Genomic DNA, 15,152 nt, shown 5'->3' with positions numbered 1-15,152 from the left:
GTAAATTAGACTCTCTGGTTTTCACATTGAATCAGAACTTTAACCAGTTTCCAGACCTCATGAAGGGGTAATTTCTCAAGGTAAATCTTGGGGGTGTGAGATGATCATAATTAACAAAACACAATTCTGGAACACACGTGTGTTGTTTTCTTTTTTCTTTTCTTGTTTTCCTGATTTCTCTTTAAGTAGCATGTTTTCTTGTTAAGTACTGAAATGTTTTGCATCCTCTGGCCTATAACAATCATTTAATGTAAATGATCCCAGGTGAAACTGCTTACTACACAATCATGTCTACAAGGGTGTCCTGAGGAGACGTTACTTCATTTTAAAGTGTCAAGTGGCAAAAAAAAAAAAAAAGGTTGGGAACCACTGACTTGTTTTTTTTAAGTCTTTGCAAACTTTATGGTTGTATTAAAATAATTTTTTAAGCTATTTGAACCAAACCAACACTATTGAAGTATACACTAAAATCAATTTATGATACTCTTTGTTAAACCACCGTAACAAGCTTTTCCTCGTCATTCTTATTAATCTGATGTACTCTACTTTAAGGGAGAAAATGCTGTGCTGTCTATTCTTTGTTGACTACACACATCCTAAAGTGTCCAGCACTTCCCCAAGGTGCTTCATCAAGGGCATTTATAATAACTGCACACTGGAATGCACTGCACAATGAAAACCCCCTCAAAGGTCGTGCAGATAGCTGGGTTGACTCTCAAAAAGAATGAGGGCCCTGTTGTGTTGAGGCTTGAAGGTAACGCCGACACAGTTTGCTGATGTTTATGGGCCGCTGTAGTACAATGGGCATTTTGTTTGCTCGTGTGCCATGTTCCAACTACACCAGCGAGAGAGGAGATACAGGTCAACCAGTGTGCTGCCGGACCGCCGTGTGGAGCCACGTGATGTCACTGAGAGATCATGTATGTTATGTTTACATGTGCGTCATGTCCATTTCTCATGATAGCCGCTCATTAAACTAACTTAAATGTATTTATTCTCAGTGGATTTGACAGGCGAAAAAATAGTTGGGGACATTTTTTTTTTTTTTACTTTTAAAGAACATCAGCAACATTTTGATTGAGGTCTTTTTTTTCTTCTTTTTTACAGTGGTATTGTTAACATCAAATATTGTTTCCACCACTGCAGTCGGTAGTTTTAGGTTGTATTTATGTTCTCTTTTCTGTGTTCTCTTTCTTTTCAGAGCGTCACAGTCCAAACACACTATTTGACTTTTGGCCATTGAACAACTCCACTGCAGCAGCTCGAGGTTAAACGCCTCATTAATGTACCTCAGCAGCAGTTGTTGAGTCATATTTACTTTCCCCACCTATATTCTACCAACGCATCTTGTTCTCTATGTTGTGCTACCACTCCGACATCTTGTGTAATATGTGCACAAATATATACGCACACACCCAAACAAACGTGGTCGTCTCAGACAGACCTGCCTCCAGCCACTAGGTAGAGCCCCTGACTTCACGGAGCACATGTGGGTGTGCTGCTGGAAATGCAAATACTCCCTGTATAAACACTGTTTGTTTGTTCTGCAGGTTGGGATGGTTACAGTAAGAGTAGCGGGTTTGCAAGCAAGTAGACAAGAAAAACCAGTTTCAGCCCACTCCCTCAGTCACATCCCCACACAGATGTGTGGAAGTATGTGATGATGACAACTCTGAGGGTATGCCAGGTAAAAACACCCTTCGCTGATTGGGTGAATGTAAGTGGTGATAGTTTACACTTCTTATTTTTTTAGAAAGGATGCCCCATTACCTCTCTTCCAGAGCTGCATCAATTAATTGGCAACTATTTTGATATTCTATTAATCTTTGAAATAATTTATTAAGCAAAAAATGTCAAAGGTTTGCAGCTTTTCTTCGTCTTTGGATGTTGGACTGTTAGTCGATCACAAAAATGCATTTGAAGAGATGTTTTCTAGACGTATTCAAGATGGAATTGATTAATTAGTTGCATCGCTCAATTTACCATGACAGTAGAAGTAAAGATAAGGTCAAGAGGTTGAAGCATAGGTTAATGTTTGTTATTTTGTCTTAAAGGTACAGTGTGTAGGACTTGGTTGCAAACTGAAAACAACTGAAACGTCTCCTGTGTATCAAAGGTGTCGGAGAACTAGGTGGACCAAGCCCAAACGTGTCAAAGAGGACTGGCCCCGTCTAGAGCCGGTGTTTAGTTTGTCCATTCAGGGCTACTGTAGAAACATGGTGGAACAACATGGCGGACTTCTTGTAGAAGACCAGCTCCATATATATAAAAATCAAACGCAACAATTCTTATTTTCAGGAGATTAAACACTAATGAAAACTTATCAAAACTTTATTTATTTTCTGCCTGAATGCTACACACTGTTCCTTTAATACAATACTCACATGCCCATATGTACAGTGATGGTGTTACTGATCTAACACAACTACACTGTAGCAGTCCTCATTCTGTGCAAAAAGGCATTTTGTAGTTCAACTGAGGTTCATGTAATAATCAGGAAAGTGAATCACGGTGACCAATGAAACTTTAAATGTCGGCATGGGTGAGTGTTGTATTAAGATACACTCCAAAAAACTCCTTTGAGCTGCATAACAACCAAAACAGTCACTCAGTGGTAAAATAATACAAAGCATTTGATGAGTAATGAACTTTGACTCCGCTTAACTGTCACACTGAAAACCTGTGTCGAAATAACAGATGGTGAGTCACTGTAAAGTGTCTTCAGCTCGGTCCATCAAGCTGCAGGGAAACTCATCCTGACAGTTTAGACGTCAGAACAGAAACACTCACGGCAGGAAGAAGCTTCCAGTCTGATTTTCCTACTCAAATGTAAATACTGCATTAGTACAACCGGGCCAGAAGGCTCACTCTGCTCAGGTACGACTCTTGAGTCTGGCAGCATTTCAGAAACGAGTCAAACTGAAGGTATCAACCTAGCAACCCTACCGGAGACGTAACAGATTAGTTATCCCCAAAATGACACAATCTCATCAGTTTCGGTTAATGCTGGTCACACACTTTGCCGCCGCCTTCAGAAAAGAAAATAAATAAGTAAATGATTGCCACAGCAGCTTGTTTTTAGTGCTACACTGCTCAAATCCATCTAAATGATAAAAATGTGTTCAAAACAAACGTAATTCTTCATACTGAAGGTCAGCGTGTGCCCCAGTATTAGTGAGGTATGTCCGTAAACTGACTAGACACAACGAGATCCCATTTTATAGCCAAGCAAGCCAGGACATGACAGCACTGCACCCGGGCTGAGAAGTGGAAGCCCTGGCTGAGGCGTAAAACCGAACAGAGGGAATGTGGGGGGGAGGAAGAAAGAGAGAATGTAGGAAGAAAGAAAGTATGCCAGGGACTGAATCATTTCCAAATTAAATTAATGAATCCTTCCTAATCTATTCTTCATCCTAAAATCAAACAACTACAATGACCTCAATGAGCTTAGCAACTTCAAAGTCATTTTATTTCCTTGTTTCAGCGTGTTCAAAAGGCACTGTATGTTTATCTGCACCAGATTAACGTCATATCTTTAGGTAGTTTTACATCTCAGCTTCCTCAAATTCCAGCTGCTTAACACGAAATCTTTCCCAGTATTTTACTCTAAAAGTTAAACTGTTGAAGAGGTAGTAAAAATGTAACAGAGTCTAATCATTAACAACATATATGCACAATGTGTCACCCATCACCAGAGACACTCAATATATTACTCATAGAAAAGGCCTTTTAAAGACAGTAGCTTTATCCTCTTTGTATAATTTTATGCACACTGAATATCTTGCCGGACTTCTGCTGCACGATCACATGTATGATTTCAGTCTTCTCCATTCGACTGAATCCGTAAACAGAACTTCTTCTATTCTGATGCTGAAAGGCCTTTTCTCTCTCCACTTGTTTGGTGTCTGAAAGAGAGCAACATGAGCCACTGCACTGTGGCAAACACATTTCCATGCTGTATAAACCTGTCCGACAGGATACAGCGCGGTGGAAAGCCCTCGACTTCACCTCTGAAGGATCTACAAAATATTCAGTAAACGGCGAAGACGTCGTTTTGTTCTTGTGCTGAGCCCTTATCTCGTCCACATCAATAATCTTCTATTAAAAAAAGGTATTTTAAAGAAAACATTGATTTTTCACACAGATTTGAACACGTTTCATGATGACTATTTTTAGAAATGTGCTTTCTAGTGTTTTGGTTTCCCTTTCCATGCTGTTTCATATGAGGAATCCCACTTAGTGACGTGGGCTGACTCTCTGAGCAGTCAGACCGCCGAGCTACAGCGAGAGAAGATGAGTCAATGGCAGCCCTTAGCTCCACAAACTCAGCCATTAGTCAACTTGGTCCGTACATCTAATGGCAGCAGATCCAGCAGGTTGTCCTCCACTATCAGTCCGCTGAGATTCAGCAGGGGACAGTCCCCTATCTCCACAGGTAGAGACTCCAGACGGTTCCCTTTAACCTCCAGCCGGAGCAGCTGGGCCAGGTTTGCCACTCTGGGGCTGAGATCCGACAGGCAGTTGTTCCCAAGAGCCAACGTCTTTAGCTTTTTGCAGGAGAACAACTCCTCTGGCAGCGTCTCTAAAGAGTTGAAAGCGGCAGAGAAGAACTGGAGGCCCTGCGGGATGCCCACCTCCGGAGGAAGTGAGGTGAGCTGGTTGTGGGAGACGTCGAGGTGCCTGAGTTTGGTGCAGTAAAAGAGCCGAGAGGGAAGCTTTCGCAGCTTGTTCCAGCTGACGTCCAGCGTCTCCAGGGTGTGCAACTTGCTGATGTGATCGGGGATGTACGTGATTTTGTTGTGCCACAGTTTTAGGGTCACCAAACGGCGGCAGTGCTGCAAGCTGAGGATCTCCTCCACGGTGGTGAGCTTGTTGTCTTTCAGGTCCAACTCCTGCAGGTTGTTCAGGCTGAAGACGGCACTCGGGATGCGCTCCAACTCGCAGCCCACCAGCTCCAGTGAGACGATGTTGGCTAACTTCTTCAGGCTACTGAAAGCTTGGAGTTTGACGCCTTCGTTGTAGATGCACAGTCGCTGCAGCTGCAACGCAACGTCCACCACGCTGGGTGGGATCTTGGTGAGGTTGGAACTGAGAGTGAGAACTCTCAGAGCTCGAAGCTCTCGAAGAGATTCCAGGGTGGCACTTCTGGACACCTCATTGGCTAAAGGACCACTCAGATGTAACTCCTCCAAGCTATACAGCGTGTACATCCACAAAGGCACCTGTTCCAAACTTTCAAAATCTAGACTCAAGACCTTTAAGTGTGCCTTGAGGTGGTTCAGGGCAGGCAGCTGGAGCTTTGCAGGGCAGAAGATAAGCGATAACTCCCGAAGACAGTCCAGCTTTGCGACACTAGCTGGGATGGTGACGTTTTTAACTTGCTCCAGTTTGAGCGACTCCACTTCGGCGATCTCGAAGATGGTGTCGGGGAGCCCCGGCAACATTGAAAGGTGGAGCTCCAACCGGTTACTGGCGTTCTTGGCGAGGCGGGTGCGCAGCTTTTTGGCGGTCCAGGCGTGATTGAGGTTGAGCTGATGGAGGTGGCTCTCGCTGACCTCCGAGAGGAAGACAGCAAATCGTTTTGAGTACAGGGCGTCGTATTGGTCCACGAGGTGCAGGAGGAACGCAAAGTCGTTTTTCACGTCCGGTATGTCGTTGATGCCCGTCTCCAGTCGGACCTGCTCAAAGGAGTACTCCTTCAGGGGTCTGTGGAACTGCCAGTAGAGGGTGTAGATGCACAGAAGTCCATACACTCCCACAAAGCAGACATAGCAGTAGGCAAGCTTGGAGAAAAGGTGGGCCTTGTTGTGGTTACAGCAGTAGATATCGAACCCCGTCAGATCAGGAGGAACGTAACAGCGCACGATTATCTCGATGTTGGGCACCAGCACCGCGGTGTAGATGATGATTACAAGGAACTTGAAGACTTTCAGTGACGTCTGCAGCACATACATGACATACAAGATGTCCGCTTCCTCTACATGAGTTCTGAACTTCTTCACCTTTTCGAACAGAGCTTTGGCCTGCTCCCCTTCCTTCTTATCCAGGACGGAGGGAGCCGACGGAGATTCGGGGGTTTTCTTTTCTGGGTTGGACTTGACGGAGGAGGAGCGAAGCAGCAGTCCTGCCGTCTCTTCCTCGTCCGCTCGGCGCTCTGCGGAATCTTTGGACATGGTGTTCTTCCTCCAACTATGCAACTTCTCCTCCCCTCGCTCCTCAGAAACCTCACTCAGGGCCCTCGTGGTCCAGGGCGAGTCAAAGCACTTCCCAAGGATGGTGACAAACAGGTCGAGTTTGGAAGACGTCCCGGGAAACTTGAACCAGAAGCTGCTTGCTACCATGAAGATCATGGTGTGGATCACCACGAGGTACGGGAAGTACTTTGCAAACCAGTGGACAAACTTCTCGTAGCAATAGTGGTTGACGAACACGTACTGAGGGATGTCCAGGTTATTTTTGCGGCCAAACACCTCCTGGATGACGGGCTTTGCAGGTGTGACCTCCGCCGTCTCGTTGTCCCTGTATGTCCGGAGGTGGCTGCAGTCGATTGCTTCAGGCGTTGGGCTGGTGAAGTGGCTGGGCAGGCAGGAGATTTTGTCCTGGGTGAGCTGTGGAAGAAAGAAGAATGAGAGAATGAATACATTTTAAAAATGCTACCTACCCCAAACGGTTTGTTACTTGGCAAAAGCCACATGTACACAGGTATTCTTGTCAACAGGGTTTTTCCACTTTTGCTCTCAAAACGTCTGCCATCATGGATGTATTTCCGCCGCCGCGCTGCCTCCTTGGTGAGTGTCGCCTCACCGTCGAGGAGATAACGGCACACACTCTGACATTCTGACATTCAAAGCCAAACAAACCGCTAACCCTGAAAACATGTCAACACTGAAATCTGGGTTTCTGAAAATCTTCCCCCTGGCAGGAGTTTTACAAAAGGATCACTTTTTTGAATTTGGACCTGAAACCATCATCAAAAGACCAAATGAAGGAATATCAATGATGGCCAATTATTTATTCTGTTTTTTCCTTTAATTTGTCACACATCTGTATTTTGTAAATGGGACTATTTTTGGCAGTGGATTAAAACTCATTTGGGGATCTAGGGAGTATTTACAGCAGCATGACAGCGTTCGGTTTAACACTAACTGTCTGACGGTCAGTTTAGATTTTTTAAATCAACTCCAACATTATTGTGTGTTGATTTGTGTGTGAGAAGAGTCAAACTTCTGATTCAGTTGAACTTGCTGCTTTTACTGGTCTCACTGGTCTGTTGCCAGTATGCCTGTCTCACTTTCTAACTAGGAGCATGGACCGTCTCTGTACTTTTGTTCTAAGCAACACAGACTCCTTTGTCACTGTCAACAGAGTGTTAACAAATCAAGGAAATACATTACAGAACAGAACGGATTTTTACTTAATGATCTGATAATACTTTGGTTTCCTTCTGTGCCATTTTTAATATGCCACGGAAATGATAATGAGGTGGTGAGAGACACATTAAGCAGCAAGTTAGTGATCTGAATCCACAGAAAGTGGGTCAGGAGAGACAAGTTAATTCAGTTACGCTGTCTTGTGTTTTTGCCTGACTTGGAGGTCAGATAATGGAGGAATTAAACAGAGAGGAGCAAGTGTGGGAACAAAAATATCACTCTGATATTGGATCAAAAAAATGATGCAAATGTTTCACCTCACATCAGGAAGTAGGTTGGATGAGGTTAGTAATGAGTACGTTTCTAAACGTGTGAAGTCATTTCAGGATTAAAAGGCTTACGATGGCAAAGTGGTCAGTGTGTCGGTGCCTCACCTGCAACGTGCAGCCAAAGACTCCAAGCATGAGCATAGCAACGCACAGGTACTCCGAGAAGACGTCCCACCACGGCTTCAGGACCCGGTACTTGGAGTTCTGCTCTGCACCGAAGTTTCTGAATTCACCCACTGGGATCATCCTGGCTGCTGCTCCACACTGACGACAGAAAAGAGCGACCAGTGAACACTGAGGCTAAAATGGGCTTTTAAAGCAGTGCAGTCTCCGGAGAACAACTTGTCAAAGTTTTTAAAGTTACATGACACAAAAAGACACATGATGTGCCCACGCAGGATACCCGGGACTATTCAGTTTCATCACAGAGAGGGTGGCTACTGCTGGAGGTATCTATGGCCTTGAATGAATGAGCGAGCTGGCTGCTACTGTGGGAGGATTCAAAGTGGATAAACTAGTTTGACAACACTAACGACAGAAAGTAACTCCTTCAGGAATGGGTTCAGTTTTTTTTTTTTTTTTTACATAAGCCTGCTTTTTCCTAGTGATTAGAAAGTTATACGGTTAAAAAACATGCTCATCCACTGTAATAATAACACCAGTTTCACATTTGTTAATAGCCTCATTAGATTCTAATGGAATATGACACGAATAAACAAAGACAAATAACCGCAGCAGAACTTGCCAAAGTTTTTCTGGGATCTTAGTCGTCTTTCCCAACAGTGATTTAGTTTTTTGGTTAGTTTTTTTTAGGTATACTATATATTTCGTTTATGATTAAAATACGCATTTCAACAAAAAAACATCAAACCAAACAGATACGCGTCAGACTGGACGTCACAGCTGCTAAATCACAATAAATAAAAGTTTAGTGTTGCGCGTTCATAACCGTCCATGAACTTTCATGTTTCAGTTCATCAGTATAACAGTGTGATGAAGCAAAGCTGCTGTTTTCAGCTGAAACCAGGTGAAAATCACTTACCTGCGTCCGCTGGTGTCCGGTGCGACTCGGGAGCCTTTTCTCATCGTTAACGACGGGCGCACCGGCGTCAAGTTAGCAGCGATACACATCCGGAGAAGATTTTCAAAATGAACACACAACAGGAAGGAAGGAACTTAATAACTATATCTATTACTCCTTGTAAACCTTGATAAAGACACTTTCAAAGTTACAACATCAGCCCTGTATTTTATTGACTTTTAATTAATTATTCTATTTTATTGACTTTTAATTCATTATTCTATTTTATTGAGATCTCTGTTAATAAATACAAAATATTATAAATCCTTACATATTAGCCTTTTTATGATAAACTATATCATTTTAATGACAATTTTTATTTTATGACATACCAAACTATGGATGACTTTCTTTTATATACGATATCATGATATATTCATCATTATATTATTATTTTGTTGTCATTTTTATTTTTTTAATTGTAGTTTATTTATTTTATTTTTTATTTTATTTTATTGTTTTATTTCAGGGACATTGCACACTGATCAACAGCCAAACTGTAAGTGAGCCAGAGTTAGCCAAATCGGCTAGTTTTCATCTGTAGTCCCCGGCCAGATTTTCAAAAGGCAACCTAAAATTACAGAGATAAAAAGCATGTATAAGCATTAAAAAACAACATAGTAAGAACAAATTGACAAACAGAGGCAATAGATAATACAAAAAACACCCAGCATACATATGACATTATACCCTGTAGACATTATGTCATTATGCAGCAGGCTAAAAACAGGACAAACACACCTACATAAAAGCACATATACAGCGGCATAGAGCACAAACAAGCAGGGCAAACATATACAGCAGCATAAAGCATAAACATGCAAGATAAACACATACAGCAGCATAAAGCACAAACACACACCAACAACACATTGTTTTAGACACTAACATGCACAGCACAAGACAGGACATATGAGTAACATGCAGGCAGGACACGACTGTAACCAAAGAAGACAGCAGTGGAAGCATTTGCAGTCCTAATGTACACATAACTGATTACCAATAAGTCACATTTTCAGCTGTCCTGAAAAGGAACGGTAAGAACTAATGTTTCTGATATGACCTGGTACAGAGTTCCATTCCTGAGATGCTGTAACTGAGAATGCTGAGTGGCTAAAGGCACTTGTTGTAAGCGGTACAACACAGTCTTTATGGCATACTGTTATTTTTTATGACATGTTATATTCTGAATTTATTTTGAAATGGGTATATATTATATACTTTGTATAATATATAATATAAATAATATACTATGATACAATATCATTACTTTTTATGGCATATTATTCAATTAATTGTATGACATATTTTATGCTATGCAGTGCTTTTACTTTTTAATGTAAAAAGTAATAGCAGGAATAGCTTTTAAATAAAGCTTTAAAATGTCCACACCAGAAACCTGCAAACAAGACCCACCTGCTGCCTCACTATTTATACTCGGGTCACTCGTCCAGTCCGTAGAACTTAGTGGTAACAACAACAGCTCCTGTTCCAGGTCTTCTAGATTTTCTCTCAAGTACGTTTGATCCATCTGTTAACCTGCCGGTCCTGACTCCTGTCTTTTTGTGTTTCAGGTTTTTTATCCCCACTTTGCCTTGCTCTCTTCCAAGTGTGAATGGATTTGTCCTTTCAGCTCTCAATCCTCTGTCAAATCATCGGTTTATTTTTGTGAAGTATTTTCATTAAAAGACTTAAACTTTCAGTCCGTCTCCTTGTCTGAGTTAAGCGTTTGGGACCAGTTCCTGTGAACATGAAAATTATACTATTATTATACTTTTGATAATATAATAGGCTATACTTTGAGTTTTCAACATACTATACTATACAATTTCCTTTTTCGACATATGATAGACTTTTTTTCAACATACTCTACTATGACTTTAGCAGTTTTTTCGACAGACTATAGTGACTTTTTTTTTCACTTTTCAACATGCTTTACTATGATTTTTTCCAACATACTACACTGTGTCTTAACATAATACATGTAACTTTTTTCTACTTTTACTGTCTTTCTGACATATCCCACGACTTCTGGTTATATATATATGACATAATCGACTCATTTTTAATGTTTTTTCAACATACTTTAATATGACTGACTTTTTAGACATACTATACTGATATTTATTATTCAACATGATATATTATGAAATTTGTTGACATACTATACTATGACTTTTTTCAACATACTTCTTTTTTAAGACTTTTCGAGATAACATACAATTACTTTTTTTGACATACTATTATCTTTTTGACTTTTTTCAACATGACTTTTTTTTTAAATCACACTTTGAACTTGGCTTTTATGACTATTACTTTTTCTGGGGATATAATAGCTGGGGTGTTTTTCATTGTTGACTCATGTGAGTATTGCCTGCTGAATTAGATTTTAACGTTATGTATAAAATATCTAATACAAAGCATCCATCTGAAATATATTAAAGGACATGTTTCCCTATAGGGCACAGGTACTACAACAGCTCAAACTGTTTTTACCCAAAGATTTTTCTTCTGTTGAGGTTTGCTGTCGTCTTTCTATATCTGACTGGATTAAGTCTAGATCCTCTTGTAAATCCATAATCAGGAAAGCTTTCCTCTTGGAGAATATAATGGTCTATATAGAGCCGGCAGGTTTAGCAAGGAAATGAGATGCGTTTGAAGCAATCATGGGTGGTCGATTAATGACACACTTACCACAGAGCCTCACTGAAAGGAAAAAATAAAAGCCACAAAAAAATGTGACTATTGCCATCTATAATGAAAGCTAAATAATTGGTTCATGTTAAGTATGATGATAATATAGGACACAGCAAACAGTTAAGGGCTTTGTTCAGTATAAAATGGCTGTAGCACCCTCTAGTGGCCTTGCTGCTTTTAAAAACTGTTTTACCTTAAATGGCCCATAACACAAATCACATTAAATGGATGAGTCATGTGATCATGATCATATGTTTAGGGGCAAAAATTAAAAAATCATGTTTACATATCAGAACTAACAAATAAGTACACAACTACAGCAGTACAATAAACATATATTTTACTTTACAATGTATTATTGTACAAGGTATTTTTGCTGAAAAAAAAAATGTACAAAGCAGACCTTAAATATTCTAATTTCCATTCCAACTACTGACGGACAGGAAAAAAAGTCCCTTTCAAAGTGAAGCACATTTTATACAACCAAAATGAGCATTAACAGGCATTTCTACTTAGTTACAAGGCATGCTAGTTATTCAAAAACACAACTCCAGAGTCCAATTCAATACAAAGCTGATGTCAGTTTAGAGGAACGAGAAAACCAAAAGGATCCTGAACAAATAAATAAAAAAGTGAGCTCTGAAATTCTGTACAAGATTTCTTAGAATATCAATGTACAAAACATCACTTAAAAACCTTTGTAGCTTAAATTGCTGTTACAAATACACTTCTTTAAGCGAGACTTTGTCATTGGTGTACAATATTTTAACACCAGTGCACAAACATCTTTGTGCACTGGTTGTCACTTCTGTTTCTGAGGTCTGGTGGAAGCGAAGATCAAAAAGTCAACTGTAGGGGGAGAATAATTTGTGTTTTCCTAAAAACACATTCAGTGAGATGTTTGAATCCATGTTTTTGAATGCTACAGTATTCAGTTTCCTCTAAACACAGTGAAAACCCATGTCTTTGTTCTCTTGGCATGCCACACACCCAATCATATTGGATCAGACTCTCTGACAGCCTTACAAGAAGCCACACTCAAATCATTTGCCAACACCATTCCCAGAGAGAGAGAGAGACAGAGAGACAGAGAGAGAGAGAGAGAGAGAGAGAGAGAGAGAGAGAGAGAGAGAGAGAGAGAGAGAGAGAGAGAGAGAGAGAGAGAGAGAGAGAGAGAGAGAGAGAGAGAGAGAGAGAGAGAATCACATTTTATGAACCTACAAGTGGATATTAGTGAAAGAAAACATTTGTTACAATGTGGTTATTTTAAGGTCCTGCTTCTCTTGTACCAGCACTTGACTTTTGGGCTTCATGCAAGAAACACTTGTATGAACAGATTCAATCTTATATTGACATACGAGTAGTTTAAGTGAATCCATGGAAATCACCAATTTTCTTTGGCATGAACAAAAATCTGATGTGGTCCAGGACTGTCAGATACTACTTCCTGATGCGGTAAAACTTTTGTCTGGAGAACTATTATAACTGGAGTTTAAATGAATTGCCAAAATAAACTAAAATTAAAGCGATAGGTGATGTGCATCATGGTTTGTCAATTTTTCTTCACAGGTATTTTTTTCTTTTCTTAAGATTTTCCTGCCATTTTTTGGAACGAGAACTAATACCATTCCGACAGATTAACATCACCTACTGTGGGATATGAGCTCTCATCCATGTCCCTGAGTGTCAGGCAGCTTCTCATGTTAGTCATACTTCACTTTTGGAGTGGATGGAAATGGAAATCTAAACCATTCCATATCTCCAGTGTCCATTAATGCAACTACCGACACGGCCAAATTTGTTATGTGCATCTCAGATTTCCAACGTCGGCACTTGAAACTCCACAGTGTGAAATTATTTTTGGTTTGCTCCCAGGTGATGACTGTGTGAATGGAACTTGCCCACAGACCGGAACAAGAATACCTTTCTATGGCAAATCGGGTGCTTTGATTGTACCTAAAGATGGGATCTCAACAGTCTTCCTTTCAGATTACATTTTCCAGCCTGACTAACATGGGCTCTAAACCAGAGGTTTTCAAAGTGGGACGCGTGCCTCTCCTGCAGGCTCCAAACCCTACAGTCTCAGACTTTGAGAAACCCTGATCCAGAGTCTTCAGCAGTCCTGCCCCCTGCTGTTGGAATGCTCTACCGCAAAACAATTGCAACATTGACTCTCTCTTCCTTCAAATCCCAGCATATTCTGTCTGATTCCATCTCTAAAGGCTGGAAGCACATTGATTTTTGCCCTGATGAAGACTTCATACCTAGTAGTTGTATTAACTTACTCAATATATATTACTGTTTTGCTTGTATGCGGCTCGTTTTTAACTGAAAGGTGTCAAGTGCTTTGAACGGTACCTATAATTAAAATGTATTTTTTATCAATATTATATTATGGGAGTTTGTTGAATCGGACTGGGATCCCGTACAAGCAAACCTCAAAGAAAACTGTAAGTGGAGGAGGATACAGAAGATGTTCTTGCATGAGGCCCATTCTCGTGTATAAGCTTCATCTTGTGGCTGTCTGAGTTAACTTCTACACACCACAGAGTGACTCTCTGTGCCTTTCCATCAAAGCACCTCAAGCCGATATACTGAAGACAGTAATGCCCGCTGGCATTGTAATGGCACTTTGAACTCTACTGCCTCTGCTGACAAATGCTACGTTTGTCTTTGTTAGTATAATGGGATCATTTGATTTTTTTCTCACCTCAGAACGTTTGCTTTCAGTGTAAAGAGGCCCTGATATATAGTATGCAGCCCTTCCCTCCCATGGCTCAAACCTGGTGATGATGGTCCGACTGAGGAATTCAAATACCAGATCTGAAGACGCAGACAGACTGAGGTCTCTCTGATTTGGCGGAACACAATTTACCAAACTAATTAATTGACTTTCAGGTCTAGAAAAGTGGACTGTAGGATCTGGGGTCATACTTGGTTTGAGTAGTCCAGTTTTTTTTTGTTTTTTTTGTCACCTTATAGATGACTGTCAACACTGCACTTTCAAAATAAAGTGCTAGTGTTTCATTTTTTTGCTTTCACATCTACTGTGATGTCTAGAACCAGTGAGGCAGCATGTGGTGTTTCAGCTCACCTGTCTAGTTGTGAGGGTCTTTCTTTTGATTTGGGAAGACAGAGTGGAGTTCAGGGGTGCTTGTCTGTGTGCCTGTGTGCCTGTGTGCCTGTGTGTGTGTGTGTGTGTGTGTGTGTGTGTGTGTGTGTGTGTGTGTGTGTGTGTGTGTGTGTGTGTGAGAGAGAGAGAGACAGGGTCGAGCGATGTGCCTCATGCCCCTTTGCCAAAGGCCCCGCTGTGCCGCTGATTGTGGTGACAGCTAAAACCGAGGTTGGCTGACGGGCTGCCGCTCTCCGTCTCAGACATTTGACACTGTGGCAGTTCTTTCTGGCACGGCTCCATGGTAACGGCCACACCCACGCCACTCCGCCCTGACGTCATGTGCGTTACTTCCGACCAGGTGTCCTTCTCAGGGTCATAACACTCCACACTGTCCAGGAAAGTGTTGCCGTCGTAACCTCCTGTAAATATAAAATTGACAGGTTGCCCTTTGAGTGTTTTTATTCAATGAAAAGAGGACTTGAGGGAGCCTGTAACAGTCAGATTTACAAGAAAATAGGACAGTAAGAAAATGCAGCATAGTACAAAACTCTGAACTCAAC

General features: G+C 41.2%; 2 protein-coding genes across 2 annotated transcripts in view; both read right to left on the bottom strand.

Annotated features, from left to right (window-relative positions):
• Nucleotides 1-2,031: 2,031 nt before the first annotated feature.
• Nucleotides 2,032-8,861, bottom strand: LOC311010533 (volume-regulated anion channel subunit LRRC8C). Its single transcript, XM_084005062.1, has 3 exons — nucleotides 8,742-8,861; nucleotides 7,805-7,963; nucleotides 2,032-6,608 (listed from the first exon to the last, which is right to left on the bottom strand). The coding sequence occupies exons 2-3, from the start codon at nucleotides 7,943-7,945 to the stop codon at nucleotides 4,326-4,328; spliced, it is 2,424 nt and encodes an 807-aa protein (XP_083861188.1). The 5' UTR covers nucleotides 7,946-7,963; nucleotides 8,742-8,861; the 3' UTR covers nucleotides 2,032-4,325.
• Nucleotides 8,862-11,800: 2,939 nt separating this feature from the next.
• Nucleotides 11,801-15,152, bottom strand: part of keap1b (kelch-like ECH-associated protein 1b) — a 15,110-nt gene continuing 11,758 nt past the window's right edge. Inside the window, exon 7 of the mRNA XM_084006570.1 lies at nucleotides 11,801-15,011. Coding sequence (XP_083862696.1) covers nucleotides 14,761-15,011 — 251 coding nt within the window. The 3' untranslated portion in view covers nucleotides 11,801-14,760. The remainder of the gene's footprint in view (nucleotides 15,012-15,152) is intronic.

This window comes from Eutrigla gurnardus (assembly GCF_963514095.1).
Source record: "Eutrigla gurnardus genome assembly, chromosome: 3".
In the NCBI taxonomy this organism is placed as follows: Eukaryota; Metazoa; Chordata; class Actinopteri; order Perciformes; family Triglidae; genus Eutrigla; species Eutrigla gurnardus.
Note: the sequence above shows the minus strand (reverse complement) of the source record. Positions and strands in the feature narration are given on the sequence as shown.